The 16,753-nt window shown below is 64.9% G+C and overlaps 1 protein-coding gene across 1 annotated transcript; it reads left to right on the top strand.

Moving 5' to 3' along the window:
• The first annotated feature begins 6,845 nt into the window (after nt 1-6,845).
• DLL1 (delta like canonical Notch ligand 1) lies at nt 6,846-14,420 on the top strand. The gene is made up of 11 exons (XM_038553366.1): nt 6,846-6,924; nt 7,074-7,370; nt 8,053-8,113; nt 8,357-8,614; nt 10,422-10,482; nt 11,011-11,141; nt 11,261-11,430; nt 11,539-11,755; nt 12,632-13,445; nt 13,539-13,656; nt 13,742-14,420. The coding sequence occupies exons 1-11, from the start codon at nt 6,874-6,876 to the stop codon at nt 13,745-13,747; spliced, it is 2,184 nt and encodes a 727-aa protein (XP_038409294.1). The 5' UTR covers nt 6,846-6,873; the 3' UTR covers nt 13,748-14,420.
• The last annotated feature ends 2,333 nt before the right edge of the window (nt 14,421-16,753 follow it).

The following is a 16,753-nucleotide window of genomic DNA, read 5'->3' as shown; positions in this document are numbered from 1 at the left end:
TGGGGACTTCATGTACATTTTTAAGGGCGCTTCCACAGAAAGGGTGGGTTTGCTGGGTTGGGTTGGACGCTGTTTAATAATTATCGTTCTTTGTTTGCACAACATTTGGGGAGCCACACTCCGCACTCTGTGTTTATTTTCCTCCTGATCAACATGCCCGAGCTATGCCCATGTGGCCCAACAGCGTCCCCCACACAGTGGCTCCCACCCACCCCCCGCCCCCTGCCCGAACCAACATCAGATGTTGCGAGAACCCACGCCCAGTTCAGCAGGCAACAGGTGGAAGGTTGAATAGCTTCACACGTTTTTCGGGAGAGGGGGTGGGGAGAAAGAGAGAAAAAAAGGGAGGGCGGGAGGGCAGGCTTTTGGGAGCCGATTTAAGGATTAGATCAGATGTTATTGCTAGTGAAAAATTAAACAGCCCGGTGCTCTGGGGAGTGCAGATTAATATATTTAGTGACTGTGCGCACAAAGGCTGCTCATTGTGGCCACGTCTGAATGCCTGTGAATAGGATGGAACATATGCGGCCTGTCACCGCAGGTGCCCACATCTGTTCTTCCCCGGGCAGATGCTCACAGAAAAGGGGAGGTGGGAGGCCGGGGAAGGACAGCGGCCTCGAAGGCCTCGGCTGGCCCAGGGCTGCGCGGTCCGGCGGGGACTCCGTGGGGCGGGCGCGGCCGCGGTTCCGGGGGACTCGGTTTCGGGGGGGGGGGAGCCCAAAGCCCCCGGCCCCGCCCCCGCCGGCGCGTGATCGACGGGCCGCCCCGGGCACGCGGCGACAGGTGCCCGAGACCTCCCCCGGGCGGGGCGCGTCCTGGAGAGCAGGTCCGGGGGGGCCGGCCGAGGGGCGCCCCTCGACGCCTCTTCTTCCCTCCTCATTGTCTGCGAAGCCCCGGGCCGCGGCGTGCAGGTGCGGGCGCTCGTGCAGGTGACGGAGCCGCCGGGTGCGAGGGCGCGCAGGGCCCCCCCCAGCCCCCGGCGCGTCCCCGCCGCCCACCTGGGCCCCGTGAGGTCCGGGCCCGCGCGCGCGCGCCGCCGCCGCCGCCGCCGCCTCCGGGAAGCCCTCGGGCGCTGCGCCCCGCCCGGTCCCCGCGCGCTCAGCGGCGGCCGAGCTCCGAGGGGCGGCTGGGGCGGGCGCGCGGCGGCGGAGCAGCTGCGCGGTCATCCGATCCCGGACAAAGGCGCGCCCGCCGGTGCCGCGCCAGGTAAACACGCGCTTTGTCATGGAGATGAGCGCGGGGCGGCCGAGCAGATGATCCGCGGGTCCGGGCGCGGCGGCCGCGGCCGGCCGGGGGAGGGGCGCGCGCGGGGGGTGGGGACCCGTCATCTGCGCCGGGGCCGCCAGCTGAGCACGCGACTCGCCCTTTCTCATGCAAATCAGCACATGCCTTTGCAACTCGCTGCAGACCTGCGGCCTCCGCCGCCGCCCCCGCCCCGCCGCCGCCCCCGCCCCGGAGGTGGGGTGTCCCCCGGGCGCCGCACCCCGACAACCAGCCACGTGGGCCCGGGCAGCCCTCGCTTCCGCGCCCGGCCGCAGCCCCCGTTAGGACACAAAGGTCACGCGACACGCCGTGACCCTGCCCCGCGGGAAGGCCGGGCCCGTCCGGCGGGTGCGCTCTGGGCGGCGGGGCCTGCGCCTGCAGGGGAGGCCTCGGGAAGCTGCCAGAGCGCGCCCCCCGCGCCCCCCGCGCCCCGCGCCGGCCGGGGCCAGCTCCGGTGAGGGCGCCGCGGCCAAGGAGGTGGGAGGAGGCCGCGGGGGGCCTCCCGGGGTCGCTTCCCTGCGGCCACAGGCCAGCGCCCCGGCTCTGGGTGTGGGCTCTGCCCGCTTGCCCGCGGCGGGAGGCTGGCTCGGGTCACAGGTGTCTCCCCGCTAGACACCCACCATGGCTGCGTCAGGTCTCCAAGGTCTCCACCAGTCTGCAGAGCCGGGGCGGCCTGCGGGCGCCTCCGGGGTGCGGTCACCCAAGACGGGAACATCTGTGGGAGCCACCCCGGGCACAGAGGTTCCACCCGAGGGGCCTCGGGGACTCCCAGCCAGCTGCTCCAGCCCCCCCATCTTAGCCACTCCAGGATTCCAGAACTGCCCGGGGAGGTGCGGGCAGCCACTCGCACAGGGGCCCGGGGCCAGGGGCACAGTCAGCGGTGCCCTCATCGCCCTGCTGGGCACCGAGAATAAGCTTCCCAAGTGAGGCTTATGGAGCAGGGTGCTAGGTAGGATGTGCAGGTGGGGGCGTGGTACTGACTAGGCGCCCTGGTTTCGGCCTCCGCCCCTTGTTCTTCAGGTAACCTGGCATGTTTGATCAACACCAGATTTGCTGCCTGGAAGGTTTTTTTTTTTTTTATTTTTTATTTTGTTGTTCAGAACAAGGACCTTAATTCTTCTCAGCAATAAGGGAACCTCTCTGTTGGGTATACAGTATTCAGTGGGTCTAAGAAAACACAAACACCACTCCAGTCTCCAGACTTGTTTACACAGAAAACTGAACCCGTGGCTAGCTGGGAGTCTGGAGCCTATTCTGGGCATTGTGTTTTGCAATCTGCCCAGACCCTCCTCCCTCGACCCACCGCCACGGGCACACTCACACCTTGGGCACAGAACCTTTCTCTGGGCGAAAGGGGACTGAAACAGGCTTGGGTGACCGCAGTATTTGGTCACACCACCACTGAGGACTGGGGTGTTTAATTTTATAAACTGATGGCTGTGAGCTTTAACTCCCAAGTGGCCTAATGAAATGGCGGGGAAGATAGGCAGGGTCCCCAGTAAACAGCGCTCAGCTGTGGCTGTCGTGGCCCTGGTCCCAATCACACAACCTGAGCCTACCTGGGCCACTGGCGTTCTTCCTGCTACGAGCTGAGCGTGCCTGGCAAAAACAAACCACCACCACCAGGCGGCAAATCTCTCTGTCCTCTCCTGCGCCTGATGGATTGGGCACCTTCTAAGCCCTAATGAGCCTCACTTTGTACAGTAAATTTGCTGAGAAATCAAAAAGTATTTAAAAGAAAGTTTCCTCCTTTTTCCTAATGAGCAAGGTGAGGATTTATGGTGTGCAGGGAGGAGGGAATCTGGCTGCTAGGGCCAACGTGGAGGCAAGCCTTTTAACATACTCTAGCTTAAGCTCCCTCCTGCATTTAGGGGGTTCAGAGCGCTTGGTTGCGGGAGTATAGAGACATGCAGTTAGGGAGTGAAAAAACGCCATTTGGTTCGGAGCAGATGGCTGGCTAGGGGGCTGATGGCGTCTAAAGGCGTGTCATCCCCCTTCAGCCTGAATCCCTAAGGGCTCCCCTTGTCTTCCCAATCAATGAAAATTAAAGTGCAAAGAAAGGATGAATAGTTGGACCTCGAGTCTCGCCTTTGTTCATCTCAGCTACTGGTGTGCAGGAGTTAAACTACAACAGGCCCCCACAGAAACACAGAAGTTAAACAGTCTCCCGTTAGCTCAGCTTTGAAAGGGAGAGGGGGAGAGGGACCAGCGTGAGGTGGGGGAGAGGGAGAGAGGGAGAGAGGGAAGGAGGAGGAGGAGAGGAGGAGAAGATGAGGAGGAGGAGGAGGGAGGAGGAGGAGAGAGGAGGAAGAAGAAAAAAGAGGAAAGAACAGGAGGAGGAGGAAGGAGAAGAAAAGGGCTTTCTGCTTGATTTCCCCAATACAGAATCGCGTGGCATAAATTAAGTTGGAAAAGAATGAACGCTTTGGGCAGGATTCTGATGGATTTTACGATGCCTTTCAGTTCCGCTTTGCCGCTGTAATCGAGAAATCTGTGCCACGTCAATTTAACAAATACTTGATACTGAGGGGGGTTTGTTAAAGATTTGGGGCAAGTCTTTTTCCCCCAAGGTTTAAGCCCTTGCGCGTGGAACTTTTTATTTCCAGTTTTCTAAACAGGCATTCAAATGAGACTGTTTCACACTTCCATTTTCTAATTAAAAGGTTCCTGAAATTTCATTTCTTACTGAAATCTACTCTCGTCTCCGAGGCACAGAGGATTTAGAGCTCACATTCCTTTCTTCTTTTGTGGCTCCCCGGCTCCTGGCACCCTCTCACCTCCCCCCACCCCCTCTCTCCCCCCACCTCTCTCTCTCACTCACACACACACACACACACACACACACACCAGCTTCTATGCTGTAGAGAGCAAAGTTCTCAGAAATTAGCTTTCAGAGGAAACATGGATGTAGTGAAAAAAGGATGCTGACACTAGGTGGCAAGATTAAATTAGGATTCACGCTGCCCCGGCCCTGTGGGGATGCAGCCCGTCCTAAAGGGCGGCCACACTGGGATCGCCACCGTCCCGGGGGTGCAGTATCTTTGAAGTCTCCATTTGTTCTCAGCCAAGCAGTAGGGGTTCTGGTGGAGTCCGAGCCTGCCTTTCTCACCTCACCCTTACATGCGAGCTACTTCCCACCAATCCCTTGCTTCCCTACGAGGCAGGCGGCGGTGGAAAACCTAACGTGCACAGATCTGTCAGCCGGGAAACTTTACAGGTATTTGAAAGCCCAAGAAGCAAGGTTCTTGCCGCCTAACAGCCAGAGGGACGGCCACGGTTGACCGCACCAAGCGGTTTTTAGATTGCTGTCCACACTTGGTAGTCTCCCTCTTCCGGGCATCGCTCCATAGATACCCTGACCTCCACACCCGCCGCAGTGCAAGTCACATCTGCCGGGACAGTGCGGTGCCCACCAAGGAGGTGGCCGTGGCACACCTGCAGCGAGGCCACTGTGGCCAGGCACCTGCGGCCGTGCCCCAAGCAGCCACACTGACTCCAACATTCACACCTCCCAGCAGAATGGAGCTGCTGCCCTAGGTGCCGCGGAGGCTGAGCAGGAGCACCCGGGCAGGGACGAGACCGTGGAGTGTGCCCGGCACAGGCACAGGCACAGGCACCGAGCGGGATGCCGGAGTAGGGCTCTGCGCCCCACCTCACTCCTGCGCGGAGCTCGGAAGCATGAGAGCAATTTGGATAACTCATTGTGTGATACGTGTGTCCTCGGCCCTCCCAATAAACTCATTTCCCTTTAAAAAAATGAAAACAAAAGTTCTAGTGTCTGACGGACGTGTAAAAACCTAATAAGGTGATGGTTGTGTAAAGATTTCGGGCCGGGGGGGCCGGGCCGGAGGGCCTTTGGAACATGTGCCGGACATTGTTGCAGAGGCCGCGGCGCGCGCGGAGGGGAGCTCTTTCTCTCGGCATTGTGCGGGGAGCAGGTGCGGTCTGCATTACCATACAGCTGAGCGCACAAAGAGCCACTGATTCAGGCCTGCACAATAACAGAGTGCCTTAATGACAGCCACGCGAGCGACACACACCAAACTCACTTTTTACCCGGCGGAGGGGGGAATGCCCAGGAGACAGGGCTGGGCGCCCGGGAGAGGTGGCGGTGGCCCAGACCTGCTCCGGGAAGGGCGCGCGCGCGGGGTGGGGCGGGCGGCCCGGGTTGGGGCGCCAGGGTCTCCCCGCCGGCGGTGGGGGGCGCCCCCCAGGCCCCGCCCGCGCCCCGCGGCCTCCGGCCGGCGCAGGGACACGCGGGCGCGCGGACGCGGGGGTCCCGGGGGCGCCGCGCCCCTCCCCGGCCGGCCCCGCCGCGGCTCTGCGCTCCCGGGCGCACGGGCGCCGGCCCCGGCCAGACCTCCCCAAACTTCCCGAAACTGCCGCGGCGCGCGCCCCCCGCCGCGCCCCCCGCGGCACGGCCGCCCCGGAGAGGGCGCGACCCCGCGGCCCCCCGCCCCGGGACGCGGGCGCGCGGGGGGCCGGCGGGGACGGCGCGGCCCCGGACACGTCCCCGGGCCGCTCCCGGCGCGCGGCCCCCGGCGGGGCGGGAGGAGCGGCGCCGCCCCCGCGCGCCCCCGCGCGCCCCCGCGTGTCCCCGGCGCCTCGGCGAGCCTGCCCGGCGGCACGGCCAGGGCCCGGGCGGCGGCCCCCGCCTCGGGAGCGGAGCCGGTCCTCGCGGCGAGCGTTTCGCAGGAATGTAAATGAGCGCGTTTTGTGTGGTGCGGGGCGGGGGCGGGGGCGGGGGCGGGGCGGGGCGGGGGCGGGAGGGCCGGGCGCGGAGCGGTGGGGGCGGGGAGGAGGTTGCACATTTTACAGCTCACTGACCATTTGGCGATCCATTGAGAGGAGGGTTTGGAAAAGTGGCTCCTTTGTGACAGCGCTCGCCAGATTGGGGGGCTGCGCATTTGCATCTCATTAGCCATGCGGGCGGCCGGCGGGATATAAGGGCGGCCGGCGCCGGGAGCGCAGACCTCGGCGCGCACCCGCGGACGCGGCCGGCCCAGCGCGCACCGACGCGCCGCCGTGGCGCAGCGCCTCCCCGCCGCCCGCCGCCCGCCGCCCCGCGCTCGGACCCGCGCTCGGACCCCGCGCCGCGGGCGTGGATGGCACCGGCTGGGCTCCCCGGGAAGACGCGCGCGTCCGCGGGGGCGCAGGGGACCCGAGTGCGGGGCGCAGCCGGCGCCGCCGAGTGAGCCGGGCCGGGCCGCAGGGCGCGCTCCGCGGGGCCCCGGGGCCGCCGCCTCGCCCGCGGGACCTCCAGCCGCCGCTCGCCCCGGGCCGCAGGAAGCCTCGGCGGCGCGCCGGGAGTCACGCTGAACACCGGGACGCCTCCCCGCCCCGTGCTGTGTTTTTATTTTCGTTCAAAGAAGCTCGGGTCCAAACCAGGAAGCAGAGGACCCTCACCTACCGGCGGAGTGGAAGGAGGAGGAGGAAAACCGAAAGTTGCCGCGGCACCGCCCCCCGCCTCCTCGCCCGCGCATCCCGGAGAGCGCGTCCCCCGCGCTGGGCGGCTCCGACCCCGCAGCCTCCGCGGCACGGGAGCTCCCGGGGGTCCGCGCGCCCGGCCCCGGCCCGCCCGACCCAGCCCGCGCGGGGCGCACGGCCGCCATGGGTCGCTGCGCCCTCGCCCTGGCCGTGCTGTCGGCCCTGCTGTGCCAGGTGAGCGCGGGCGGGGGGCGCACGGGGCGGGGGCGCACGGGGCGGGGGGCGCACGGGGCGGGGGGCGCACGGGGCGGGGGCGCGGCTGTCAGGCCCCCGCGCGCCCTCACGCGCCCTCACGCGCCCTCACGCGCCCCGCCCGCCCGCAGGCCTGCAGCTCCGGGGTGTTCGAGCTCAAGCTGCAGGAGTTCGTCAACAAGAAGGGGCTGCTGGGGAACCGCAACTGCTGCCGCGGGGGCGCGGGGCCGCCGCCGTGCGCCTGCAGGACCTTCTTCCGCGTGTGCCTCAAGCACTACCAGGCCAGCGTGTCCCCCGAGCCGCCCTGCACCTACGGCAGCGCCGTCACGCCCGTGCTGGGCGTCGACTCCTTCAGCCTGCCCGACGGCGCGGGCGCAGACCCCGCCTTCACCAACCCCATCCGCTTCCCCTTCGGCTTCACCTGGCCGGTGAGCGCGGCACCTGCGGCACCTGCGGCCCGGGCGGGGGGAGGAGCCCCTCCGGGACAGCTCCCGGTCCCTGCCCCCCGCGCCTCACCGGGTGTAGCCCCGACCCCTGGGTGTAGCCCCCCCCCGCGTGTAGGCCCTGGCCCCCTGGGTGTAGCCTCCCCCCCCCCGCCCCCCCTGCGTGTAGCGACCCGGCACCCTGGGTATAGCCCCCAGCCCCCTGGATGTAGCGACCACAGCACCCTGGGTGTAGCCCCAGCCCCTGTGTGTAGCCCCCGGCCCCCTGGGTGTAGCCATGGGTGTAGCCCCCTGGATGTAGCCCATGGCCCCTGGGTATCACCCTCCAGCCCCCTGGGTGTAGCCCCCCGGCCCACCCCAGACTGATGACAACCCCCTAGCCACTGACTCCTGCACGACCTTCTGTCCTTTCCTTTCCTTTTCTTTCTGTTCTTTTCTTTCTTTCGACCTGATATCCTGTGCTAACAGGCTGAAAAAACAGTCAGGAAACCACTCTTTGAAAACCTTTTCCATTTCCTTAAGGAAAGTGAAAACAGGCCCTCGCCCGCCACCCTGTGCACGCAGATCTGCAGGGAGGCCGTCACTCCCTTGGTCCTCCATCCCCAGTGGCTCATTTTAGGTTTTTAACATTTCTGCTTACTCCTGTGTCTCCTCCTCTTTCTTCCAGGGCACCTTTTCTCTGATCATTGAAGCTCTCCACACAGATTCTCCCGATGACCTCACAACAGGTAAAAACAAACCCCAAACTCCCAAACCGAGTAAAACGCATTCCTGTTGGTACATATTTGATTTCGTAAGTCCCCCAGAAACGAGCTCCGACGCCTTTCACTCTGCAAACTCGCGCGTGAGGCTCAGGATGGAGGCTCTTTGGCCTCCTCCCCTCGTATGACGCATCGGTTCCAGCCCCCCACCTCGCGCCCCAGGCCTCTGGGTTCTTGCTCAGGACCCACGGGAGCATCCTCTTCCCACAGAAAACCCAGAAAGACTCATCAGCCGCCTGGCCACGCAGAGGCACCTGACCGTGGGTGAGGAGTGGTCTCAGGACCTGCACAGCAGCGGCCGAACCGACCTCAAGTATTCCTACCGCTTCGTGTGTGATGAGCATTACTACGGGGAGGGCTGCTCCGTCTTCTGTCGCCCCCGAGACGACGCCTTTGGCCACTTCACCTGCGGGGAGAGAGGGGAGAAGGTCTGCAACCCTGGCTGGAAAGGCCAGTATTGCACTGAACGTGAGTTCTGCTTCCCCCTCGATCGATCCATCGTCCAGGCCAGAGCTCCCAGGGCCTGGGGGCATGCTCTGAGCCGGTGGCATCCTGGGGCTCGAGCACCGGGGTGAAGCCCTGGTGGGGAGACTGAGGCCAGAGAGCTGGAGAAACTTGCCAGGACCTCACAGCTAGCCGGTGGCAGGGCTGGGGTCAATGCAGACGTTGTAACTTCCGCTATGGGAAGCTGCCTTTCTTAATCAGGGAGGATTTGGGAGACAGGGCCAGGGGTCAGGAAGTGAGCCTGAGGGAGAGGGAGGGGAGGAAGGAAGGGAGGATCACAGGGAAGAGTGTGGGGGGGTGGCCATGCTTTCAACCGGTTCTTGCTGTCAAGTGTCTCATTGGAAAAGAGCTTCAGTTTTCTCTGTGGGGTTGGGGTGCTTGGCCTGTTTGCAGAGCGAGGCGTTTGCACACGTTCTGCGTGCTGCACACACAACGTTAAGGGCACATTCGGTCGTGGGGCCTGTGGACAGGAGAGACTGTGTCTGCAAGGGCTGCGTGGGGAGGTGCTCGCGCAGCGCCTCGCCTGGGGCAGAAATGCCTTCACAAGAACCGAGTAGGCCCGCCTGCCCCTGCTTCGGGGGGCTCCAGGCAGGCCCGGTGGCTGCGGGGGTTGCAGGAAGCCAGGCTGTAGGCAGCGGGAGGCCCGTGAGGTCTCCACCGGGTCCTGGGCCTGGTTCTGGTTTGCAGGCCTCTTTCACCCAGGTGTCGGGTTTCCCTGTTGCCAGGGGTGGAGCGGTCCGGAGCTCCCCGGAAACCTCCAGCTTGTTCCCTGCCCTGCCCTGGGGCAGGTGAACCTCCAGGCCCTCTGCGGAGGCCCCTCTTGGCCTGGGGGCGCGGTGCCTCGGTGTGGATGGCGCCTGGGGCCAGGCGGGTCCTCACAGCCAGCCTCATTGTTTTGAGCCCCGCCTGGGCCTGAGCTGGCTCGGGGTCGGACGGACTTGCGAGCAGCTCGCTGCTGAGTTCCCTAACCCGGGAAGGAAGCCGGCCCTCCCTCCCCGCGCCCCGACCTGCGGCCTTGCAGCCTTGCAGCCCCGCTTCCCTCCTTCCTGGGCTTCGCCGCGGGGTAGCCATAAACTTAAACTTTTTTCTTCTTATTCAAACACTGGAGTCTCTCCCCGCCCCCAGCTAGCGCGTGCCGTCGATTAGATCTCTCCGGGGATAGGCGGCAGGAACGCACGCCGACTCCCATTGGTGGAAGGGCGCGCGCACTCGCGTGTGTGTGTGTGTGTGTGTGTGTGTGTGTGTGTGTCTGCGTGCGCGCGCGTGTGCGTGCATGTGTGTGTGTGTACACGCCGGGTGGGGGGCGAGGGGCGGGGGAGGCGGTATTGTTGCACTGGGGCAGCTGCCGGGGGAGCAGAGACAATAGAGCAGCTGTCTTGCCCTGGTACTCTGCATACCAGCTGTCCACCCTTATCTACACACACACTTTCTGGGTATTAAGAGGTGGAGCTTTGTGCATAGAATTGGGAAGTGGGGGAGGAGGAGGGGGAAGGACTTCTGACCCTCTCAGAAGAAAAGGGGATGGGGTGGGGGTGGGGGCTTCCGTGCTCTTTTGTCCTGGAGCCACTGTGTTAAGCAGAATGCTCGTCCCGGGGCCGCGTGAGGTCCGCAGCCGCTGGGCAGGAGCTCAGGCTCCCCCGGACGGAGACGCCCTCAGGCGGGCCTGCCCGTGGAGCTGCGCGGCTTCCGTCCCCAGCGCGTGTGGCTGCGGCCCCCGCCGTTGGGGAGGCACGGGGTGGGGCGTGACACGGTGTGTCCTCTCTCCTTGCAGCAATCTGCCTGCCGGGGTGCGACGAGCAGCACGGGTTTTGTGACAAGCCAGGGGAGTGCAAGTAAGTTTGCAGAAGTGCCTGTTCCCTCTGCTGGTCGTCCTTTCCCGCTGGTCTACCTGTAAAGTGGCTCTAGGTGATTGTTGGAAACACCCTGGTGCGGTGACGGACCGAGGGGCCGGAGGTGGCCTGCGGGTGGTTCTCCTCCTCGGTAAACACCGAGGAAGGGTAGCGTCCCGGGCTGTCAGGCATCCGAGCTCCTCCGCGGTCACGGGAACGTAGAGACAGCAGTTTGCAAGGAGGTGACATAGGGAGTGAGTCCAGTCCAGCGACTCTGCGGCTCCTCGGCCTGTTAGGACCACCGGGGAGTCTGGAAATGCTGTCCCGGCAGCCCTCGTAGCAGAGGGCAGGCCTGAGGCTCGGGTGGTTGCAGAGCCCCCGCAGAGAGTCCCGTGGTTCCCCCCCACCTCCCGGCCCCCCGAGAGCCAGCGGTGCTGATGCTGCGGGAAGGTGGCGTCTCCAGGGTGGCTGCTGTGTGACCGTGAGCCCGGGGACGCCGGCGCCCGCCTGACCGTCCTGCTGTCCTCCTAGGTGCAGGGTGGGTTGGCAGAGCCGGTACTGTGACCAGTGTATCCGCTACCCCGGCTGTCTCCACGGCACCTGCCAGCAGCCCTGGCAGTGCAACTGTCAGGAGGGCTGGGGGGGCCTCTTCTGCAACCAGGGTGAGCCCCCATCGCCTTCCAGAGCCCCGGGCTTCCCTGGCTCTCCTGTGGGGAAGGTGCGGGCTCTCTGAGCCTGACCCGGGCCTCCCCGGGCCCCCTCCTGTCTCCGCCCCTCGCAGACCTGAACTACTGCACCCACCACAGGCCCTGCAGGAATGGGGCCACCTGTACCAACACCGGGCAGGGAAGCTACACCTGCTCCTGCCGGCCCGGGTACTCGGGGGCCAACTGCGAGACGGAGATCGACGAGTGTGGCACCAGCCCCTGCAGGAACGGAGGCAGCTGCACGGTGAGTCCGGCCGCGGCGGGTGCTCCCTCGAGCGGGGCCGTGCGTTGGGCCGGAGCGCGTGGGGTCCTCGGGGCGGCATGTGACAGCTCTGTCTCCTCCGCGACACAGGATCTGGAGAACGGCTACTCTTGCACCTGCCCACCCGGCTTCTACGGCCGAATCTGCGAGCTAAGCGCCATGGCATGTGCGGACGGCCCCTGCTTCAACGGGGGACGGTGCTCGGACAACCCCGAGGGAGGGTACACCTGCCGCTGCCCTGTGGGCTTCTCCGGCTTTAACTGTGAGAAGAAGGTGGATTCCTGCCGGTCTTCACCCTGTTCTAATGGTAGGAGGGCAGCCCCAGCCGCTCTGAGACTTTGTCAAGCGGTCAACACTGATGATAACGCATTAGAAAGCACGTGCGTTTAATTTCAAAGCAAGCGCATCATTTTGCAAGCTACCCTCCGTTATGGAGCCTTTCAACTAAGCAGTCAGAAACTCTCCACAGTTACCTTGAGTCTGGAAATGCTCAGGGAGCAAGGAAGGCAGGCAGGAGTGTGGATTCTCACGTTCTGCGGGGAAAGCCTGAGGCCGAGAGGTGAGATGACTTGTCAAGGTCATGCAGCACCTCGGGTGCCTGAGTCGGGCCCGTGGCAGCCCGGCCGCTGGTTGTGGAGGGAAGCCCGGCTCGCCGCTCGCTCAGCAAAGCCGCGTCTGCGTGCGGAGCCGGCCCGGGCGGGTGGGGGCGGAGGGCGGGCGGGCCTGGCGGGCGGCCGGGGCGCGGGCACGTCGCTGTCGCCCTGCCCTCCACGCGTGCGGCCGGGGGCGGCCCCCCGGGGCTTCTGTGCGCGGAGCCCAGGAACCTGGGCGGTTGGCTTCTAGAGGCAGAGTAGCTGGGGGGTTAGCGACTGGGCTCTGGAAGGGCGAGGCCTGTCCCACGCCGCCGCCCGCCGTGGCTCTCCGTGGCCAAGCCCGCTCTTGTCACTGACCGTGGAGCCGCCGTCCGCCTCAGGCTCCACTGCCTCACCTGCACACGGGGGCCTGGTGGGTGTTGTGGAGGTGGGTGCAGCCACGCAGCCGAGGCATCGGCCCGCTGCCCGAGGACGCCGGCTGGCTCGGGGTTCGCCGAGCGGGACCAGACCCTCCCGCCGCCTCGCGCCTCCGGGCTGGGACATGGGGGCACACGCACAGCAGACCCTTCAGCCTGTGTCCTGTGTTCCAGGTGCCCAGTGCGTGGCCCTCGGTGACGCTTACCTGTGCCGCTGCCCGGCCGGCTTCTCGGGGAGGCAGTGCGAGGACAACGTGGACGACTGCGCCTCCTCCCCGTGTGCCAACGGGGGCACCTGCCGCGACGGCGTGAATGAGTACTCCTGCACCTGCCCCCCGGGCTACACGGGCAGGAACTGCAGCGCCCCGGTCAGCCGGTGTGAGCACGCGCCCTGCCACAACGGGGCCACCTGCCACGAGAGGGACCGGCGCTACCTGTGCGAGTGCGCCCGGGGCTACGGGGGCCCCAACTGCCAGTTCCTGCTGCCCGAGCCGCCGCCGGGCCCGGTGGTGGTGGATCTCACCGAGAAGTTTGTGGAGGGCCAGGCCGGGCCCTTCCCCTGGGTGGCCGTCTGCGCGGGCGTGGTGCTCGTCCTCATGCTGCTGCTGGGCTGCGCCGCCGTCGTGGTCTGCGTGCGGCTCAGGCTGCAGAAGGACCGGCCCCCGGCCGAGGCGTGCCGTGGGGAGACGGAGACCATGAACAACCTGGCCAACTGCCAGCGTGAAAAGGACATCTCGGTCAGCGTCATCGGGGCCACGCAGATCAAGAACACCAACAAGAAGGTGGACTTCCACGGGGACCACGGGGCCGACAAGAATGGCCTCAAGGCCCGCTACCCCGCAGTGGACTATAACCTGGTGCAGGACCTCAAGGGCGACGCTGCTGCTGCCGCCGCCGCCCCCGCCAGGGACGCTCACAGCAAGCCTGACACCAAGTGCCAGCCCCAGGGCCCCGCCGGGGAGGAGAAGAGCGCCCCGCCGCTCAGGGGGTGCGTGCCGGGGCCGGGAGGGGTGCTGCGGGCGGGCAGCCGGGCCCCGTGCGGAGCTGGTTTCACCCGCTCTCTCTCGTGCTTCCCTTGTAGCGGAGACGCCTCCGATAGGAAAAGGCCAGACTCGGTGTATTCCACTTCGAAAGACACCAAGTACCAGTCGGTGTACGTCATATCGGAGGAGAAAGACGAGTGTGTCATAGCCACTGAGGTCGGTGCGGCGGGTCTCGGGCCTGGGCGCGGGCGGGACCTGCGGGGCCGCGGGACTAACCTCCTCTGTCTTGTGGGCCCTGCAGGTGTGAAATGGAAGTGATATGGCAAAAATCCCGTTTCTCTTAAAAATAAATAAAATTCCAAGGATATATGCCCCAGTGGATGCTGCTTGAAAGAGGAAGGGAGACCCACGGACTGCTGCTGAGAACCGACTGGACGGAGCGGGTTCTCCCCGGAGGTCGGCCGGGGGCGCGGGCTCAGCTCGGCGGCGTCCGGGGGGCCTGTTGCACTGCCTTCTGGGACGTTCCATTGCACTATGGACAGTTGCTTTTTAAAAAAATATATATTTAAATGAATGGACTTAATTACTACATAAGAAGCATGCACTGCCTGAAGTGTATATTTTGGATTCTTATGAGCCAGTCTTTTCTTGAATTAGAATCACAAACACTGCCTTTATCGTCCTTTTTGATACTAAAATGTGTTTTTTCTAGGTGGAAAAAAAATGTGTGTTATTTTTTGGACTTGTAAAAATATTTTTCATGATATCTGTAAAGCTTGAGTATTTTGTGATGTTCATTTTTTATAATTTAAATTTTGGTAAATATGTACAAAGGCACTTCGGGTCTATGTGACTATATTTTTTTGTATATAAATGTATTTATGGAATATTGTGCAAATGTTATTTGAGTTTTTTACTGTTTTGTTAATGAAGAAAATCCTTTTTAAAATATTTTTCCAAAATAAATATTATGAATGACAGTGAGAGGTGTATTTACTCCGCGCTCCCTGGAGCAGACCCGAGCTCGCTCCCCGAGGACAGAAATGGCCTCTGATTGTCTATTTTTAACATCTTTGCCCGGTTTCCCGGGTGGATGGGAAGCAGCTCTGCTGGCTCCCCTGCCGGCCCAGGAGCACGGGCTGGGTCCTCGCCGGGGAGCCCACGGGGGCCAGGGTGGCCGTCCCAGGCTCCCTGGGCTATCGCAGGGCATGTAGCTCGGCGTGGGTGGGGGGCCCGGGGGCCTCAGAGCCGGCCACCTCCTTTCTGGGCCTTATTTTTTTTAAAGGACTGGAGCAAAGCCTCATTTGGGATCGAGCACCCCGGAGGCCCTTTGCATCACCTGGCAGCGCCCTTCGTCTTAGCGCAGCACTACTCATCTGCTTGTTTGCAGGCTACGTCCCATCAGCTCGGAAGAGTCCGTCGCCTTCGGACTCAACAGTTGCGGGGGACAGAGAGCGGGACGATGGCAGCTGGTTCCCAAGGGCCGAGTACCAGGACGAGTGCAAGGATGGGCGGCGGGTCCCTCTGCAGCTACGGGCACGGACAGAGCAGGCCGTGGCTCGGGGTCTGCAAGGCCGGGGGCAGCGTCCCCCCTCCCCGCCCCGGGGCAGCCTGGCTCCAGGGCCCTGTTCCCTCCTTCATGGTCGGAAACTCCACTGCTTACTGGGGCGGGTCTCGGAGGCTTAATAGACGCCCCCACTGGTGCGGCTCCCAAGGCCCGGTGCCCACGGCCGCTCCCGGAGACAAGTCCAAGGGGGGCCGGGGCCCAGGTGCCCGGGGGAGACCCACGCTGACCCGCCCCTGCCTTGTCCCACAGAGCTTGCTGCCCAGACCGAAGCTGTGGGGCCTTCCGGGCAGGGGAGGAAGGCCCGCGAGCGACCCTGTCCACACCCCCATGCCGACTGGTACGGTGCGGGGACCCCCGCCTGGTACTTCTGGATCCTGCACGACCCCGTCCTTCCTGACCCCTCGGGCCTCTGACAGGCCAGGGCCCCCGTGGAGGGATTTCTCCGCAGCAGGGCCAGCGTGTGACGGGCCCACCCAGCCTCTGAACCTCCGGGCACAGCACCCACCCCCCGGCCCCCGCCAGCTCCCGGGCAGAGCCGTGTGCTGCTCTCTACACTCAGGACCTGGAGCGCGGAGGCCTGTGGCCGTCTACACTGGCCGGGCAGGCTCACTGGCTCCCCCGTACCCTCCGGGCAGCTCAGGGAAGCTCCCCCGAACCAGGGTGACAGGAGGGGGCGGGGTTCTGAGCGACGGCTCCCTGGGCCCTGTGGCTCTCACACAGGTGACCCCAACGGCTCGTCGCCCCGACGCTCACAGCACACGGGGGGCGAGGCGGTCGTCGGTGTCGCCCGCGGTCGGGAACCAGGGTGGCACCGGAGCAGAGAGCGCGGCTGTGGGCGTGGGGGGTCTGCGAGCCTGGCGGGGGGCACCCTTCGTCTGCGGGGGTGGGCATCAGAGTGACGGGTGCAGGCCCCGACCCCGAGGAGGAGGAGGCCAGACCCTCCCGGTGCCAACGCGCAGGAGCGACCACCCGTGACCATCCTCAGCGCTTCTGCGAGTCCACACCCAGGCCCACACCAGAGCCTGAGCGGGGAGCCTCACCGAGTCCCTGGGACACTGGAGGGTGGGGCCCGGGCACCCTCCTCGCCGGAGGCCACGCTGCACAGGCCTCCCCAGGACCGGGAAGCACGAGTCCCGCGGGGAGGGCGGCCCTCATTGTTCTGCGAGCCCTCCTGCCCCTTCCTTCCTGTTCACGCCGGGCACTCGCGGACCCAGGCCGAGGCGCCGGCTCCGTCCCCACACGGCTGCCAGGACCTGTGTCCCGATCTGCTGCAGGTGACGCCAGCCCTGAGCGCTCGGGTGTCAGCAAGTGTCAAATTAGAGGCTTTCTTGTTAGAGATTTCATTCATTTATTGAGAGAGAGAGAGAGAGAGAGAGAGAACGAGCAGGGGGCGGGGCGGAGGGAGGAGCAGGCCCCCCTGAACCCAGAGCCCGACCTAGGACCCGGAATCACGACCTGGGCTGAACTGACGGTGCCCCCAGGTGCCCCATAAATGTCAGATTAAGACGTGAGTCTCAGAAGGGACTGGGAGCCTCACCCAGCAGAGCCCTGGGGCCCCACAGCCTCCAGCTCAAGGTCTCCAGCCTGCGGTGTAGACATTTCACCTGCCGCCCGCTGGCCAGTCAGGAGGAAGGAGGCCGAGGTGCTCTGGGCTGACGCTGGCGGCCCCGGAGGAGCAGGCCTCGGTGTGCACAGCCCTGAGCCCGCAGGACGGAGAGGGGCAGGGGCACCCGCGGAGCAGGACGG

Source organism: Canis lupus, chromosome 12 (genome assembly GCF_011100685.1).
Source record: "Canis lupus familiaris isolate Mischka breed German Shepherd chromosome 12, alternate assembly UU_Cfam_GSD_1.0, whole genome shotgun sequence".
Lineage (NCBI taxonomy): Eukaryota > Metazoa > Chordata > Mammalia > Carnivora > Canidae > Canis > Canis lupus.
The sequence above is the reverse complement of the archived record's forward strand: the minus strand, read 5'-3'. Positions and strand labels throughout refer to the sequence as shown.